Source organism: Daphnia pulex, chromosome 9 (genome assembly GCF_021134715.1).
Source record: "Daphnia pulex isolate KAP4 chromosome 9, ASM2113471v1".
NCBI classification, from domain to species: domain Eukaryota; kingdom Metazoa; phylum Arthropoda; class Branchiopoda; order Diplostraca; family Daphniidae; genus Daphnia; species Daphnia pulex.
Window position 1 is genome coordinate 3,690,523 of NC_060025.1, and position 16,164 is coordinate 3,706,686.

Here is a 16,164-nt window from a genome sequence, read left to right on the forward strand (position 1 = left end):
TAAAGTTCAAGTATTTTATGGTTTTATGGTCAAGAGGTATAATGGTTTAAAAAGTTCATGATACAATTGATGTGATATCATTTCGAATTCCCCCTAAAACCAAGTAAAAAGGTATAAGTTTTTTTAGTCATCCCTTACAGATATCCGACGCTTTCCTAACTTGCTACCCAACTAAAATTTAAAATCACAGACTATTTCAAGAAAATTCGCTGCCTTTTTTCTTTTGTAGGGGGGGGGTCATTCATTTAAGACTAGAGTTATTAGGGAAGTGGGGTGGCTATAGTTTACTGGCCTGAAAGTCCCCTGGTACTGGCCTGAATGTCTCCCGTTCAGGCCAGTGGCCGGGGACTGGCCTGAATGTCGCTGGCCTGAACGTCACTGGCCTGAATGATGCAAAGACCTAATTTTTATTTGAAATCAATTTAAAGGGGGATTCGGAATCGAAACAAGTTTTAAAGTCAGCTAGTATTTGAACCCATCATGACTGTAAGTTAATGCATTTCCCATTCAATATTTAGATAAATAGAAAGTTAAAACAAAAAATATTTATACCAAGTTAGGCAGAAATTGGTTGTCTTTCACTATGTAATTCAACAATATCTCAGAATCGAGTCATGAATTCATTTTTTGCCATGCAGGAAAAAACCACGACGACCCATCTGGCGGCCAAGGAGCTGGGCTACGACCTGGTGGAGATGAACGCCTCGGATACCAGGAGCAAGCGGCTGCTGCACGAGCACGTGATGGAGCTCTTGTCGTCGCAGTCGCTGTCGTCGTACGCTCACGGTTCGGCTCAGATTGAAGGCGGCCGCAAGCGGATGCTCGTCATGGACGAAGTGGACGGCATGGCGGGTAACGAGGACCGCGGCGGGATCCAGGAGCTGATTGCCATGATCAAAACGTCGAAAATCCCGGTCGTTTGCATCTGCAACGACCGGCAGCACCCGAAAATCAGGAGCCTCTCCAATTATTGCTATGATTTAAAGTTCACCAAGCCAAAGATCGAGCATATCCGCGGGGCCATGATGAGCATCTGCTTCAAAGAGGGACTCAACTCAGCTTGAAACCGGTAGCTCTCGACGAGATCATCATCATGGGAGCAAATCAGGACGTCCGCCAGATTCTTCACCACTTGTCGATGCTGGCCTCGGCCAAGAAGAGCCTGTCGACCGAGAGCGCCAAACTGGAGGCGTCCAAGAGCAAGAAGGATCTCAAACTGGGACGTTGTCAAGAAGGTCTTCTCCGCCGACGAGCACAAAGGAATGAGCATCCACGACAGGACGGGCCTCTTTTTCCAGGATTACAGCTTCGGTCCCTTGTTCGTCCAGGAGAATTATCCGTGCGTCGTGCCTCAGGCGGCCAAAGGCAGCGCCATCAAGACGCTGGACTTGCTGGGCCGCACCGCCCACTGCATTTCGCAGACGGACCTGATCAAGAAAGTCATCCGCTCACAGAAAGCTTGGAGTCTGCTTCCGGTGGAGGCCGTCTTCGCCAGCGTGGTGCCCGGCCAGCTGATGCTGGAGGGTTTCATCAGCTCTCAAATCGTGTTTCCCAGTTGGCTGGGCAAGAATTCACGCACCAACAAAATGGACCGTCTCCTGCAGGAGTGGCAGACGCACATGCGTCTCAAGATTTCCGGATCGAAGCAGGCCGTCAATCTCGACTACCTTTCCCAGCTTTCCCTACGTCCTCAATTCGATCGTTGGACCTTTGAAGTGGTCAGGGGCCGACGGGGTCAGCGAGGCTATCCGGGCGATGGAGAGCTACGATCTGGTGAGGGAGGATCTCGACTCGCTCCTCGAGTGGCTTATGTGGCTTATGTGGCTCAATGGCCACATAAGCCAGACATCATGGCCGGTATATATATCTTTCCATCTACAAATGAAGTCACACACAAAGAAGTGGGGCTCCTTTTGATCCTTCGCTGGACATTTTCCACGAAATATGTTTTAAACTTTTTCACAAAAGGATCGAGAGAGAGGCCACTCGATAGATTTTTCTATATTTTTGTTTTATTAAGATAAAAAAGGGGGAAGAAAAGATCTAGATAAAGGCCTAACTAAGGGTTCCCAAGTGGTTCACTCTGTACCTCTTCTCCTGTTGAGTAAAAAAAGTCCATTTTCTCGCGCTCTTCTCCAGGCTGAGCGTCTCTGATGGCTATGCAGTGACCCCATCAGCCTGATTGGAATATTTGATCTTTCCCTCCTCTCTTATACGGACTCTGGTGGAGGTTGATTCGATTCCGATGTACCCATCCAAGGCTCTCCTAAACCAGATGTGTTTTGTGTTTCGGGGTGAGAGTAAAGAAGAAAAAACATTTCAAGTAGAGTGGTTGCCTAGTTCTTTTTGGGTTGCTGTTGGGTGGCGAGAGCCCCTCCCCCCCCCCTTATTTTTCACTGATTCTATTTCCCGCTGGTTATTTGCTGCTGATTTTCCAGGAATCGAAGGCAAAGTCAAGGCGGCCTTCACCCGGGCTTACAACAAAGAAGCTCACATGACACCGTACGCTGCCGGCCAAGTGAAGAAGGGTCGATTGAAAGACACGGCCGACGATTTGGAAGCCCTGGACGGAGATAAGGATGGATTGGCTGGCGAGGATGACGATGAGGAGCACAACGAAGATCCATCGCTGGATGCCATGATCAAAGTCAAGAAGGAATCGAAGAAGATGGCCAGCAGCTCAGGAGCAGCAGCGGCGAGCAGGAAAAAAACAGAGGAGCCCCAGCTGCCACCAGAGGTCGAGGCGGTGGCCGTGGAGGTCGCAAGAAAGCCGCTGAATAATTGACCGTGTGTTTTCCTCCGCTGCTATGCAATGGGCGGCTCCTGGGCACTGGGGGTGAGTAGCAAGGAAACTCTATACTACTTACATATTGCATCCTTAATGAACTTGGCTCTCAATCTAATGGGACGCAGATGGGGGGAACACACACACACACAAACTTAACCAACCATTACTCTCCAGAGGGATGGGGGGTTCTCTCTCTAGGAGTTGCTAGGCTATTTGCAGCTACGTACTGCTATAGTGAGGAGGGTGGTAGATTACACACACACACACACACACACATTGCCGTTAAAAAGACGGTACGCCCAACTTTATAAGAACTCCCCAACTATATTAGAGTTTCTCTTGATTGGGGTAAATATCATTGTAGGCTCCTAACTCGTACAATATCCTCGTCCCCCTCTCTCCTTTTTTTGGGTTATTTTTTTATTTATTTATTCAAGTTTTTTTGTGTGTGTGTGTGTGAAGTTGGTTACCGAGGGAATTTGTCAGGAGCCACTTGTCAATTTAGGAGCCTTACGAAGAAAAAAATTTTTTTTTCATGTCACCCTAGAATATTGATCACCATCCACCCTGTAAAGAAAAAAATCGTGTTTACAAAAACATGTATACATGTCAATGTAAAAAAAGAGAGTGTGTTCCTTGGCGTCTGTAAGTGATCAAATGTACAAAAAACAAACAAACGACACACACGAAAATAAAAAGAGATAAAGAAAGAAAAAGAACAAAACAAAATGTATACCCCTTTTCTGGCTAGTTTCTTTTTCGTTGCGTTTCCATCAACTTGTGCGTCGTGGAGAGACGATTCACAAAATGATGAAAGTGTTCAAAAGTGTTTTGTGGTTGTGTTTGTGTTTTGTATGGCGCCATGATTCCCAGTCTGTAAAGGAATCTTCTTGGGAAGAGTCGGCCCAACAACACCTAGCAGACCTATACGTCATTTTTATCCAACAAGTCAATGGATTGCTGCCTAACTCTAGTTGGGGGTTTGTTGCAGGTTTAGTATTAGACACTGCAACAGTAAGGTTCGTTTAGTAGGTTCGTAGGACCATTAGAGTTGGTGGCTGGTCTCTAAAGGACAATTGGGCTTGCATCGATCTGCTGACTCCAGCCAGTAGGTAGCTTCATATTCTCAATAAGACGTCCATGTTTCTTCCTTTCTCCCCAGGTATAACTCTGGTGTGAACAAAAGCCTTCTTCCACTAGTGTCGTCTCCTCCGTAGTGTCAATTGTGAGCTATTTCTTCTCTTCAGTCTTATGGTTGGGAAATCTTGCAATTACCCATCTTTATGTCCTCCCCAGATCAGTTGAAGTGACACCCTTCCAAAGGATGTATTTAAAACCAATCAGCCACGCAAAGATAGGGAAATCCATTAAAAATTACCCATTTCCAGGATCATTGAGCTTAATCAACTCTTCTTCTTAAGCTGGAACACTGGATATACATTTGAGCTAAGAAGATTATAGTGAATAAGGAGCTGACCAATCTGGAAAAATTCCCTGCTCCTCCAATTCAAGCTAAAATTTCCTCCACCAGATAATACGTTGGTGAGATTTGAAGCCAATTTCTGTCTGGAAGCTAGGAATTCCTGCTCCCCTATCGAATTGGTGATTGTAACCCATTTAAAAAAGTTGTGATCAATTTGAAATTCTTGTAGAAGGTGAAATATGATTAAAATTCAGACACTAGTAGAGTAGTGATGATGTTTTGATTGAGTCATAGATCCCAACAATCTCAGGGAATATGCTTCCAAATTTGTAGCAGACTGCTAGTATTACATTCGAAACAGTGACTCCGTGGAATGTGGATGCATGGTAACTAGTCGAAATCTCAGAGTCATCTGAGGAAACAGCAACATCAATTACAACCGTATTTTCTTTGCAGTCTCCTGTCAGCTGGCGCTTTCTTGATCTATTTTTCATCTTAAGACTGGTGAAATTTCTCAGTTCATGACTGTGCAGTGGATTAAAATTGAGGTGTAATGACGTATTCCCTGCATCATCCTAGTTTCAACTCTGATATACTGCGACTTAGGGCCATTTAGCCAACTAGCACCACTATCTCTAAGGCCCCACTAGAAGTCTTGGATTTTTAACCACTATTTCCATCAAGTGTGGATCAATCATGATTAGCTTCCTTGTAAACATGGATATCCCTCTTATTATTAGAGCATAACTCAATGAGTATGAGAGCCAATTTTGTTGTAAAGGGACCTTGATTCCACTGTTACACATCATCAGATTTTGCAGCCTTGATGACTGGTTCAGACTTCTTTGCTTTCTATCATGGCAGTTATTCTTGCGTCCTTTGAACTTTGGATTTGTCATGGTCTTGTATGGGAACATTTTGTAAATGTCTATGGTAATGGTCTCTATGGCCTGCTGAGCAATCCTCTCTTCAACTCCAAGCACATAAATCTCGAGCAAGCCGCCATGCTGGGATTTCTTGAACAAGCAAACATTATCTGCTTTCTGTGTCTCCACTTTCGATAAGGCAGGTTTGAATAAGTGGATGCTAAGTGTTGAGTCCTCTGCAACAATTTCGGGTCTAACAGCCTCCATCACCTTCTTCCTCTTGTAGACCCTTCAATTTTCAAACTCATACCAGGCCTAATTGAAAGCACTACTAGCTTTTAGAGTGCCTAAGTTCTCAATTGTGTTCTCCTCTATTAAGTCCAACACTGATTCCTCAATCTGCTTCATATTGGATGGTCCATGGATTTGCATCAAGTAATCTTTGGACTGTCTGCACAAAAAACTTGATCCAGGAGGAGGAGAAATCATGAGTCATCACAGAAGCTGGATCAGGGTATTCCTTTCCAAGGTATTTATCTTGTTTTGGCTTCTTCTCTTCCATTTCCAAAATTTTCTTGTACAACACAGAAGTAGCATTACGCTCTGCAGTCTCATTTTTGTTTTTAAGGAAGCCAAGATAAACAATGATGTAAGCTGGTAGGGGTTGATCAAGAATGCACCAGTGAACATGTTGAAAATTCCAGGCCACTTCACTTTTTTTATTTAGAAGCTATGTTGAAACCATTCTGTTGACAGATCCTCTTAATAGCAGAAGTTAGCTTGTTGGTGACCCACACCTGTAGTCTGCTTTGGAACACTGTGGGTAGCTTCTTGATCAACTTTTAAGGTCTGGGAAGTAGAGGAGCGAAGACGAAACCTTCCAAGAACACACACCTTGAGAAAGTTACCACTTTTTCGAGTCTTTTCATTCAAGAAGATTAATTACACAAGTGGATAAAATCTTAGAAGCTTCAAGGCTGCTGGAAGATTGCATGACTTCTGAGAGACTATAACGTGGAGGTGTTCACTGACATCCGTCAACCGGATATTGAGCTCTCTAAACCACTCTCTCTTCGTAAGCCAGCAATTGTCTAAACGCTTGAGTCTCGACTTGGAAGACAAATTTCATCAACTTCATGAAAATTATGTAAGAAATTCCAGCTCGACTTGTCTAATATTTTCTTTTCGTTTTGTCGTTTGAAATGTTAATTTTCTTTCAAATGTTTTTTAAGATACAATTCAAGGATAAAGTCGTAGCTGAATTGAAGGAAAAGGTTCAACAAAATGTAAGTCAATTTCCTTTCCATTGCTACACCGTGCCACTAATACATTTCCTTTAATTTTACGAAATCAAGAAAGCACTAATGGCCAAAGTCAATCAACTGGAAATAAAATTACAACAACAAGAATCCTTAACAATGGCCACGCAAAGCGAACCGAGTGCCGGCCACAACTCAACCAAAGTCCTTCGCCAGGCGACTGTAAAGGTGCCAACTTCATGCCTGGATGTCTACATCAACGGACATTGGGGGACCACACCTACAAGCGGAATCCATTTGATTATGGGTCCCAAATTCGTCGAAACCGTTTTCTGCGACTTTACTAAACTGACCACCGATCCCAGTGAGTTGAATGTCTTCTGCAAAAAAAACTAAAATTAAATTGAATTGAATCAATTAGGCTCCCAGAGATGGATCGGATATGCCGATATCAAATCAGCCCCCATCTATTTCTACGTTCAAAGGAACACCCCCTTCACCACCGCCAATATTCCGATCCCGTTTCAAATTGAGCGCGTTAACATTGGGGGCGCCATGGATTTGCCATCGGGGAAATTCACGGCGCCTCGAGACGGAACCTACTTCTTTTCTTTTGCCGGCCTTGCGCAATTTCCAAATGCAACGAGTAAAGTTCACTTGAAAATAGCTCTTTACTCTAATGGGGCTTATGTGGGGACGAGCGAGTGCGCAGAAACCAACACCGCTGGCCACTCGAGTGCGTTGACACTTCAACTGACGCTGAATTTGCAAAAGCGAGTTCAAGTTTGGTTGCAGATCTGGGCTATCGCAGCAGGAGTTTCACTGTGGGATACTGGTTACTACCACACTCACTTTACTGGATGGATTCTACTATGAGGAAATCGCTAATAGCCTTTTGTAAAATCCGCAATGACAACAGAATTATTCAAATGAAACCACGAAAATATCGAGAATGAATTTTACAACCAATAAGAATGTCTTTTGTGAGGAAAGAAATTGGCGATTTGTTAAAAGAAAAAAATGTCAGGATAAAAACCAAATTTTGTGCGTCATGTAACACTCCAATAAAAAATCCCGATCGGACAATATCATACGAGATATTTTTATTCCCAAACACATAATTAAATTTTAAAGCGCGCCTACGTGCATACAGCTGCGGCAAAATCCACAGTACGCTATAAATATAATGAACCTTTCGGGCGATCATTATCAATAAATAAGCCGCAGCGCCGTATATTCCAATTTTTCAGCCATGCCCTGTTTAATGTCAAGTCTCTTATCACGTTAACATCCAACAAGTGCTGACTCGTTTGAAATTCGAAACGCTCGAACGAAAAAGAATTTCGTCCAGATTTTGTCACGAAACACGAAATTGACGTCAATGAGCAACAGCTGAAAATGACTAACGACCAGTGATGTTTTCTTGTAACGGGACGGGATAAATAAACGGCTAATGTGACTGCTGATAACATTTCATTTTCTGGAATAGTATGTGTGATGTGATAAGCAGATTGTGTGTTGTGATGAAGATTTTAGTTTTGTCGGAATGTTCGGTAAGGTTCGGTTTGTAGAATATCCTCGGGTCACAAGCAAACGCACACACAAAGAAACGAATAAAAGAAACCAGTTAAAAAATGCTGCGGATTTTTACCATAAATAAGGCGTCAATTATCAATATAAAACTTACTTTTAAAACTTATTGGGCTTGAGTTGCTTTCGGAGGAAAATCGTCGAATTAGCGAGACGGTTCTTCTGCTAAATTAAAAACAAACTAATGAGAGACATCTAGCGGTAAATGAATCGATGTTATTATTGGATGGTGAGCGGGAAAATATTGGATGGTGAGCGGGAAAACTTCATTCTTGCGCGTAACCTTATCTCTAGTGAAACTCTCTCTATCTCTCTTAACTCTGAATTGAAAAATGGTCGTTACGATCAAGCAATGGGAAGCTATCGTTGCCTATGTTGCTGAAAATCAAGGCACAAGGGCTTCAGAACTGTTTCCACTTCGCAATGAAAGTGCTTTAGTGCAACAATGCGACGTGGATCGAGAGCTTCTGAGGGAGATTGGCATGGGGGATTCCCCCCAATATGCCTTCAACTGTGACGTGATTCACAATTTGGAAAAGTACAAAGAGGTAAGTTTCTACTCTTTTGTCTATTTCATCCATTCCAACCTAACCTCCCCATAACATTAGGTCCTCAATCTGGTGTTGACGGAGCCTGGTTGGGAAGAAGATCACGGTCCCAGCCAGGCTACACTATGGAGAATCTATCGGGAAAGGTTGGCTGACCCCAAGCTAAAACCCGAGTACAGAGAAAAGATGGATGTTATTTCTTGCTTCCGTGGCATAAATGCAACTCTCAACAACCCAGAGGCAATTGAAAATGGAGTGGCCTTCAGCATGGAAATTTCCTTTGATGAATGTTTCATCCAGTTCCACCGCGTAAGTTATACAACACGCCTACTTCAGTTACTGCCACGCTCTCTGTGTTCTAAAGTGTGTCGAGCCACCCACCCACCCTCAGCTGCCAGCGGCAATGGCCACTAGGTGACCCTTCACCTAATTGGCCCTCCCTCCCCCCACCCTCCGTGGCCGTAACTGAATTATTAAATCTGAAAAAAAATATTTCAGCAACGCTACAATAATTTTAAAACATTTATTTAGAACAATCTTCCTACACTCGAGAACAAAAACTATTGGAAGGTGGTACTCCCTGATAACAGAAGAAAATAAGTTGCTTGCTAACCCCCTTAGCAAATCTAGTATCCCACTTCTGCCTGTTCGTCCAGTGTTCACTCACTCGTTTATATTCTTCCCCGTTTGGTGATAGATTGATGAAAAATACAATTCACAATTTACACACAAAACGTGTCTTCATTTCCAATCAAGTCGATCGATCGTCGACACGTCCACCCCTCGGGGTCGTATTACGTAATTGGACAAATCGGACAGGTGTGTGTCGGCAACTTTTTTTAAAGTCAACGTGATGATGTTGGAAGAAGAAAAGATGCCAAAACAAGGAACAAAGAAAACATTTTGTCCAAATAAGAAAAATATATCTCTGCTTTTCCTAATGAATCGTTTCGACTGTCTAACGTAATTCAATTCCCGCCCAATTAAGAAAGGAAACCAGGAAATCAGGGATTTTTTCTCATTTTTGAATGAGTAAGTAATACCCCAATTGCTAATAAACAGGAGATTATTTTTAGGCGTACATGTAATGCCCTGCAATTATGCAAGTCATGTATCAATAAAATATCTGTAGCAGGTCGCAAGTTAATAAAAGTTAATGAAAATCATTACTACCCAAGTGATGATGCTGAGATTGTTGGTGATGGCAGGTCAACACCAGCCAGAGCCAAACTGGTGTAGATCTTGTGGTTATGATGACTGGCTCAGCCCGCTCAGGCCTCAAATCTGCAAAAAAAGAAAAAAGGTTACATAGTGCTAACATTTTGCCATGCATCAACATGGGTCTAACATGATAAAGGCTATTCAGGCACCAACATTTCACAAACTTTAAACATGTTTAACTCTTCAATTTAAGTTTTCATGATTATTCTATTGGTATTCTTAATTTTAATCACCTTCTTAAAACATCATGGTGATTAACAACTCACTTTTTCGACAACTATGAAAGACAAAGACCAAAGCAGACGACACTAAAAATTCTAATTAGCTAGGTTTAAGATATCAATAGAAATTAAAAATCGAACCTCACCCGATTAATTTAGCATTAACCAATAACCAGTTCGTAACGAAAAACCACTCTCGAGATAACACTAAGAATAAAAATTTGCATTGAACCCACAGAACATTTCGGAACATTTGTAAACTTTTAGACCCGAAACTCGTCACACAAAACAACAGTCACTCAGGAGCCCGGGGAATTTAAAAAAAATTCCATTTTAAATGTTTTATAATATATGTTGAGTCTCTAGAGAAACTCGAATCGATCCTCCACTGATTTTTCCCTCTGCAAAGAAGAAGAGAAAGAGCCGGGCCGGCCGTATACTTTGATGCAATTTATTCGACGATAGATGAGAGAGTCGAGGGGTGCGTGTTAGTCCTGCCCATCTGTTCATTTTCAATATAAACAGCCGGAATAGTCTAGTCGGAAGTCCTAGCAAGGAGCATGGGGGGCCAAGTCGGCCACCCGACGGTGCCGGCTGCCAGAAAAGTGGGGAATGTGAGAGCGGAGAGAAATCACGTCCGCAACCTACGCACATTTCAAGACGACTGTGTGGGCTCTAGCCTCTAGCCCTTCGGGTCGGGACCGTGGGAATCCATGGCACCATGGGATCCCACGGCCAACAGCAAGTATCCCTACCCCTATTCCCCCCACCCCTTCATTCTATCTAACTAAATCACCCTCCTCTCCTTTTCCTCTTCTTCTATTGGTGGAGGGAAGCAGTTGAAAGCAAGGGGAGGAGCTACATTTCTTTTCTGGTAAAACAATTCCCGAGACACATTGATTTCTTGCTCATCGAATAAACAAAACCAGGCAAAACTATGTGGGATTCTTCTTCTTTCTCTAATATAATAAGAAACCGTTCGACCATCAGAGTTCTTTTTTCACCTGGGTCACCTGTCATATGTATATATTTTATATTCATAAGTCGAAATAAACCGCATAATCAAAAGCAGGTGGGCGCGCGAAATATCTAAAAAGGTCGGCCAAAGGTTATCAGTTCTTATACACTATATACACACAATGACGCTACATGTACGTGTGTGTGTTTACCCCGTTTCCCAAGAGATCAGCTTCAAACAAAACAGCTAAAGGTCGAGGACAATTTCTAATCAGACACACCAACCCACATTTTCTCGTATTTTCAATTCAATAACGTGGCGGCGCTGGCGGCGGCGGCGGCGGGACCTTTCGGTTATACGGGTACGTCGCCCGTCTGTATAGACATCGGCTGCCGTTCCGTCTATACTACGGACGGAATAATAATATATAAAGTTAGGCCGGCGCGCTACCTGTATAGAAAATAAAGGAGAGAGAGACAGACAGACAGACACACGACGAAAATAGCGCCAAGATGGCGGGGGCACGTCATTTCCCCACTGTTTGGACAAACAACCGGCAGCAGCAGCCCCCTTGCCCACTCAAATAGCCGACTCTATTTCCAGCAGGAACCATGTGACTTCTTCTCTCCAATATAAATAGAGAGAGAAGAGAAAACAACCGGTGGATGATGGTTCAAAAATAAAAGACAATTGTCGTCAGTCTGATTCTTTTTTTTCCCCCATCCGATAATTTCTTTCTAGCGTATCGAAAAGCTTTTAACAGAATCAAAAACGGAAACGAGCCCCCCTCTTCTCAATAGATAGACATAGTATACGATAGACATTTAACGAAATGTTGCCAACTGCGTTATCGTCATGCTGTTAGACCTTGACGAAATCAAATATACCCAACAATATTATTATTTTTTTTCAAAATGGAAATGTGACGATGGGAAAGTTCAAAACTGCTCACAACTGGTGATGCCAAGCCGTCGAGATAATGAGGCTTAGCTTTCAGGCGGTTATAGACTGATGAAAAGGTCCCTCAATCGGCTCGAGCAAATAATAACATCAATATAGAGCTCCTTTTGATAAATAAAACGGAACATTTTTTTGTTTTGTTTCAATGATATTTTCTCTGCACTTTGATTAACCGAGTGACTTTTGGATTGAATCCCGTCACGCTCTACAGAAAGTGAAACAACTTTTGTTTGATTAATTTCAGCCGGAAAACTTATTTTTTTTCGATCTTTTTTTTTATATCAAGGCATTCAAAGTTTAGGGCTGGTATTTCGGGAGACGCCTGATTCTGAGCATCCGAAGTGGATGGCAAAATTGGTATTTCGTCCACTATTTTGGGTGTGATCGGGCGTCTTGGTGGGTTACCCCGTTAAGTTTAGAGTAGTTGTGGAGTGTTATGTCAAACCATACTCACATTTAATTAGAAGATTAAAATGGTGATTCGAAATCTATGTCTTGCATCCTCGTCTATTTCACACACACTGATCATAATACACAACAAAAAAGGGATAAGACAATAAGAGCGAAATAACAATGAGAATCTAGGAGGCGACCTATCGGGGGCCCCTAAGACAATAGTATAGATGTGACAGCGGAGTGATATGGATCGTGTAGTTGTGGGCTGTTGGGCCATTATATTTCATAAGAATACACTACTGGTTCATACCCTCGAATGCTGATCTTGTTTCTCTACCTCTTGTTGAGGACCTTTTTCTTCCTTGTGGTGTTGGATGTCTGAAACAGGTTCAAAGGGCTTTCTCGATCACTGCTCGTCTGTGTGCTTCGGCAAATTTTGGTTTCGTTTTCAATTGATAGCCGTTTCAGTTGAGTCAGAGTTTTCTGAATGTCAAATTAGTGGATGTTTAGCTTGTTTTCGAACACTCCCCCCTCTGCTGAGTGGGCTTGGTAGCCTAGTTCGTACTGGGCTTAGTGTTTTCCGGCTTTTGCCACACCTAAATCGAATTATGGATGAGATGCTTTGCCACCGTAGCTTAAACGAGTCAGTCCGTGCCCCTTTCTCCAAAGCGCTTGGACGTAGGATTCACTGTTAGTTGGGATTTACTTATTCTGGGAAAGTTTCTATTGCACGGATTCGACTTTATTTGGCTCTGCCGGCCGAGCGTATTCTTATCACGATAACTTAAGGATCGTGAGGAGGAAGATTAAAATAATGGCATAACTCTATAAATGAATTAATAACTCGATAACTTAAATGGTTCCAGATTTTTCTGATTGGCATCTCTATTGCAAAAAATTTCCAGTTGATGTACAGTTACTCCCATAAAAATCCGACCACCCTTTTAAAAAAGAAATGCCGCCTATCGTTTCGTGGTGGAACTAAGTTCTCAATAAACATTGCGGTAGGTCATGGTTTTTATTTCATTTATTGAAACTTAACAAACGCCAAGAATGGATGCTGGTGCCTTGTAATTTATGGATTCATTTTGAAGACTTTCAAGTGGCGAAGGAATTCGTTGACTCGTTAATAACAGTTAACAATTGCGCATAGAGGGGCATAAAGCTAATGGGCGACTATATATAAAGACAGTTGCTTTGATATAAAAGAAAGAGAGTCCCTTGCTCAGCTAGTTGAACAACACCGTTCCAATTTCAGTATCTCAAATATTAGTAAAGAAGCAATGGAAATGTTATAATAGCACAAAAACAATACGAATGTACTTTTAAGCCAAATATAATTATTTTTCCTTTATTGTGCGTAAAGATAAAAAAAGAGGTGGAAATCTCAAATTTTAAGTAAACTTGCCTCAAAGATGTAGCTAACGAACGGCCAAGCGCCGTTTAAATTTATTTGGTTTTATTCTGTTTTTAACCAAAAATATCTGAAAAAAATGAATTTCAACAAAACACAAAAATTATACTGGCGAGTGGGGAAAGATTATTTTATTTTAGAAATCTAAGACTTAACATAGTTATTTATTTTACCATTATTAACCCACATCTTGAATGCCGAATGAATAAAAAATGTCCAAATTTTACTGTACACCCTAATACACATTTATATATTTTACATATTTTACCTCTAATTTTTTGCAGATCTTCATCTGGCAACGGAATGAATAGATCCTCACATTCTCTCCTTTTCGTTCCCATTGGTGTTTTATTTATGCAACTCAATGTAGAGCGGGTTATAGAGCCCACTTATAAGGGCACCAGCATTTTTGCGAACCCCTTTCTTTTTGAGTAGCACCTACACTTTCAATTAGGGTCGTTTTGATAGGAAATTCACCCTGGATATCTTAATAAAGAAATATATATTATTTGTTATTAAAATTTATAAAAAGAAATTTAAATCTTACCTCTGGTGCTCTTAATCAAAATCCTTTTTTTTCATTTCTGCTAGTTCATCACGCAATTTTTCCTCGTCACTTCCATCTTGTGGTGTTGAATAGGCAATGACTTCTTTAATACTGTTGGGGATTTGTTCATCTGTTGAATATGCTGCGACTTGTCGGAGTGGCATAACTTCCACCCTCGACACCATCACGCGCATGGAGCGTATCCATTGAACTTCATCCTGTTGCAATGTAAGTGAACATTATATTCTATATAGGTGAAAGTGACTGTGCAAGGTAATTCTGCCTGTAGCACGCAATTCTTACCCACCTGCTTGGAGGCTGGCGACGTTACAACTGCTGCCGTGTTACAGTTAATGGCTAATGGAAGGTCGATTTTGCGTTTCTTAGCGGTGAAGGCTTGGCGCTTCTGAGCGATCTCAAAATCCTCGGTTGCTAAGTTTGCTTCAGCATAAAAAAAACATGAACAGGGCAAAATTGAAGAAAGAGCAAAAAACGGAGGAAGACGTTATCCCCTTTAGGCATAATCTTTCCATAATCTTTTCCAGAGCAAGGATAGAGGGGAGAGCAAAAAAAAGGGGGAAGAGGTGATCCCCTCTAGACATCACCTTTAACACCGTAAACCACAATAGCGTTAAACTCAAAGACGACATTGAATGTTCGTAATTCAAAAATAAGATAAAAACGTACTGGATACGCAAAATAATAATAAAAAATTAGACAAAACTAATATTTCAGTGTCTCTTAGACTAAGATACACGAAATGTTGACTAAGAGTCTTAGTGTTCAAAATTGGAATCGGTATTTTCATCAATACACAGCTTCTTGGCAGTTTTCCTAGCTTTTGCTCGGCACTCTTCGGCAACCAGGGCGTGTGTGACGAAATACTTCCTCGTCTTCTACGAGTTGCTCTTTCCAGAGATCTGACAAGCGGACCATAGCTCGATGCTGCTAAAACGCTGTTTATTTTGCCTTTTCCTCGTTGGCTGCACTGTTCGCCAAATAAGCTCTTGGAGCATTCTTCTTCAACAGCTCAAAGATAAGCTATATCAATCTCCAGCCAATGCGAGCTTCCCTGATTTCAACTAAGATTTAAGAGAAATCTTTAATGTGTTTGGTTTTCAATTCTGCGGGGGATCCTCGTAGTAGTTTTTTGGGAGTGCGGAGCTGTTCAAAGCTGACACTGAAAGAGAAACCTGAAGGTTAATATTTTATCTAGTCCCGTAAATCGGTTCTTCTTCCTAATCGGAAGTTGCATTGCATTTACCAGAACTTTAAATAAAGTAGGGACACAAATTCCATATCTTCTTGTGATATGGGGGTCTGTTTCTTCTTATAGGAGGAACCGCAAGATGTTTCAGTCTGCACTTAAAATACTTAAATTTAAATATATTTTTTTACCATAAATATAGCTAATGGTACCCAAATTTCAGTTTTGTTGTAGAAACTACAGCACCCATGTATTATTGAATCACCCCCGTCCAAAAGTGGTGTTTTAACCCGCGGGAGATAGGCCTTATGGTTTCTCGCGCGGGAATTTTTAAAGTAGACTTAGAATAAAGCTACGAGTTTCATTTTTTTTTCCTTTGAAAGAAAAATGAATTTATGATATCCCTGACATTTTTATTTTAAATAAGGTGAACGGGATGTGTCTTTATCTTATCGTTCAGAAATATTAGATCACCCCAAAAATATGCCGCATTGCCTCTCCCTACTCGCGGCAAGGCCTTAGGTTATGGGGTTGGCCAAATGGGAGGAAATTCTTTGTTCAAGAATCCCGCCCTTTGTCCCCACACCCTAAGGCCATGCCGCTGGTAGGGACAGGACTTTATAACTAGCCAGTGGCCCTTTTGTTTCTACTTTTACTCCAAGTAACATCAATTTCAGATTCCAAGTAATTCATCCTAATGAATAAAAATGAAATTAAAGAAACAAGATATCCTACATTTGTTACAGACCGGCCAGGGAAACTTGAA

The 16,164-nt window shown here is 41.7% G+C and overlaps 2 protein-coding genes and 1 long non-coding RNA gene across 5 annotated transcripts; 2 read left to right on the forward strand and 1 right to left on the reverse strand.

Annotated features, from left to right (window-relative positions):
- Positions 1-1,825: 1,825 nt before the first annotated feature.
- Positions 1,826-2,858, forward strand: LOC124202789 (replication factor C subunit 1-like). Its single transcript, XM_046599212.1, has 2 exons — positions 1,826-1,857; positions 2,439-2,858. The coding sequence occupies exons 1-2, from the start codon at positions 1,851-1,853 to the stop codon at positions 2,783-2,785; spliced, it is 354 nt and encodes a 117-aa protein (XP_046455168.1). The 5' UTR covers positions 1,826-1,850; the 3' UTR covers positions 2,786-2,858.
- Positions 2,859-6,411: 3,553 nt separating this feature from the next.
- On the forward strand, positions 6,412-7,424 carry LOC124202787. Its single transcript, XM_046599209.1, has 2 exons — positions 6,412-6,700; positions 6,758-7,424. The coding sequence occupies exons 1-2, from the start codon at positions 6,442-6,444 to the stop codon at positions 7,210-7,212; spliced, it is 714 nt and encodes a 237-aa protein (XP_046455165.1). The 5' UTR covers positions 6,412-6,441; the 3' UTR covers positions 7,213-7,424.
- Positions 7,425-7,792: 368 nt separating this feature from the next.
- Positions 7,793-10,582, reverse strand: LOC124202791. Of its 3 annotated transcripts, XR_006878335.1 has the most exons (4): positions 10,063-10,582; positions 9,648-9,758; positions 8,024-8,091; positions 7,793-7,913 (listed from the first exon to the last, which is right to left on the reverse strand). It is a non-coding gene; the product is annotated as an uncharacterized LOC124202791 (long non-coding RNA). The 3 variants fall into 3 exon arrangements; XR_006878333.1 differs by having other exon boundaries at positions 7,793-8,091; XR_006878334.1 differs by lacking the exons at positions 7,793-7,913; positions 8,024-8,091 and adding an exon at positions 9,407-9,566.
- Positions 10,583-16,164: the final 5,582 nt, after the last annotated feature.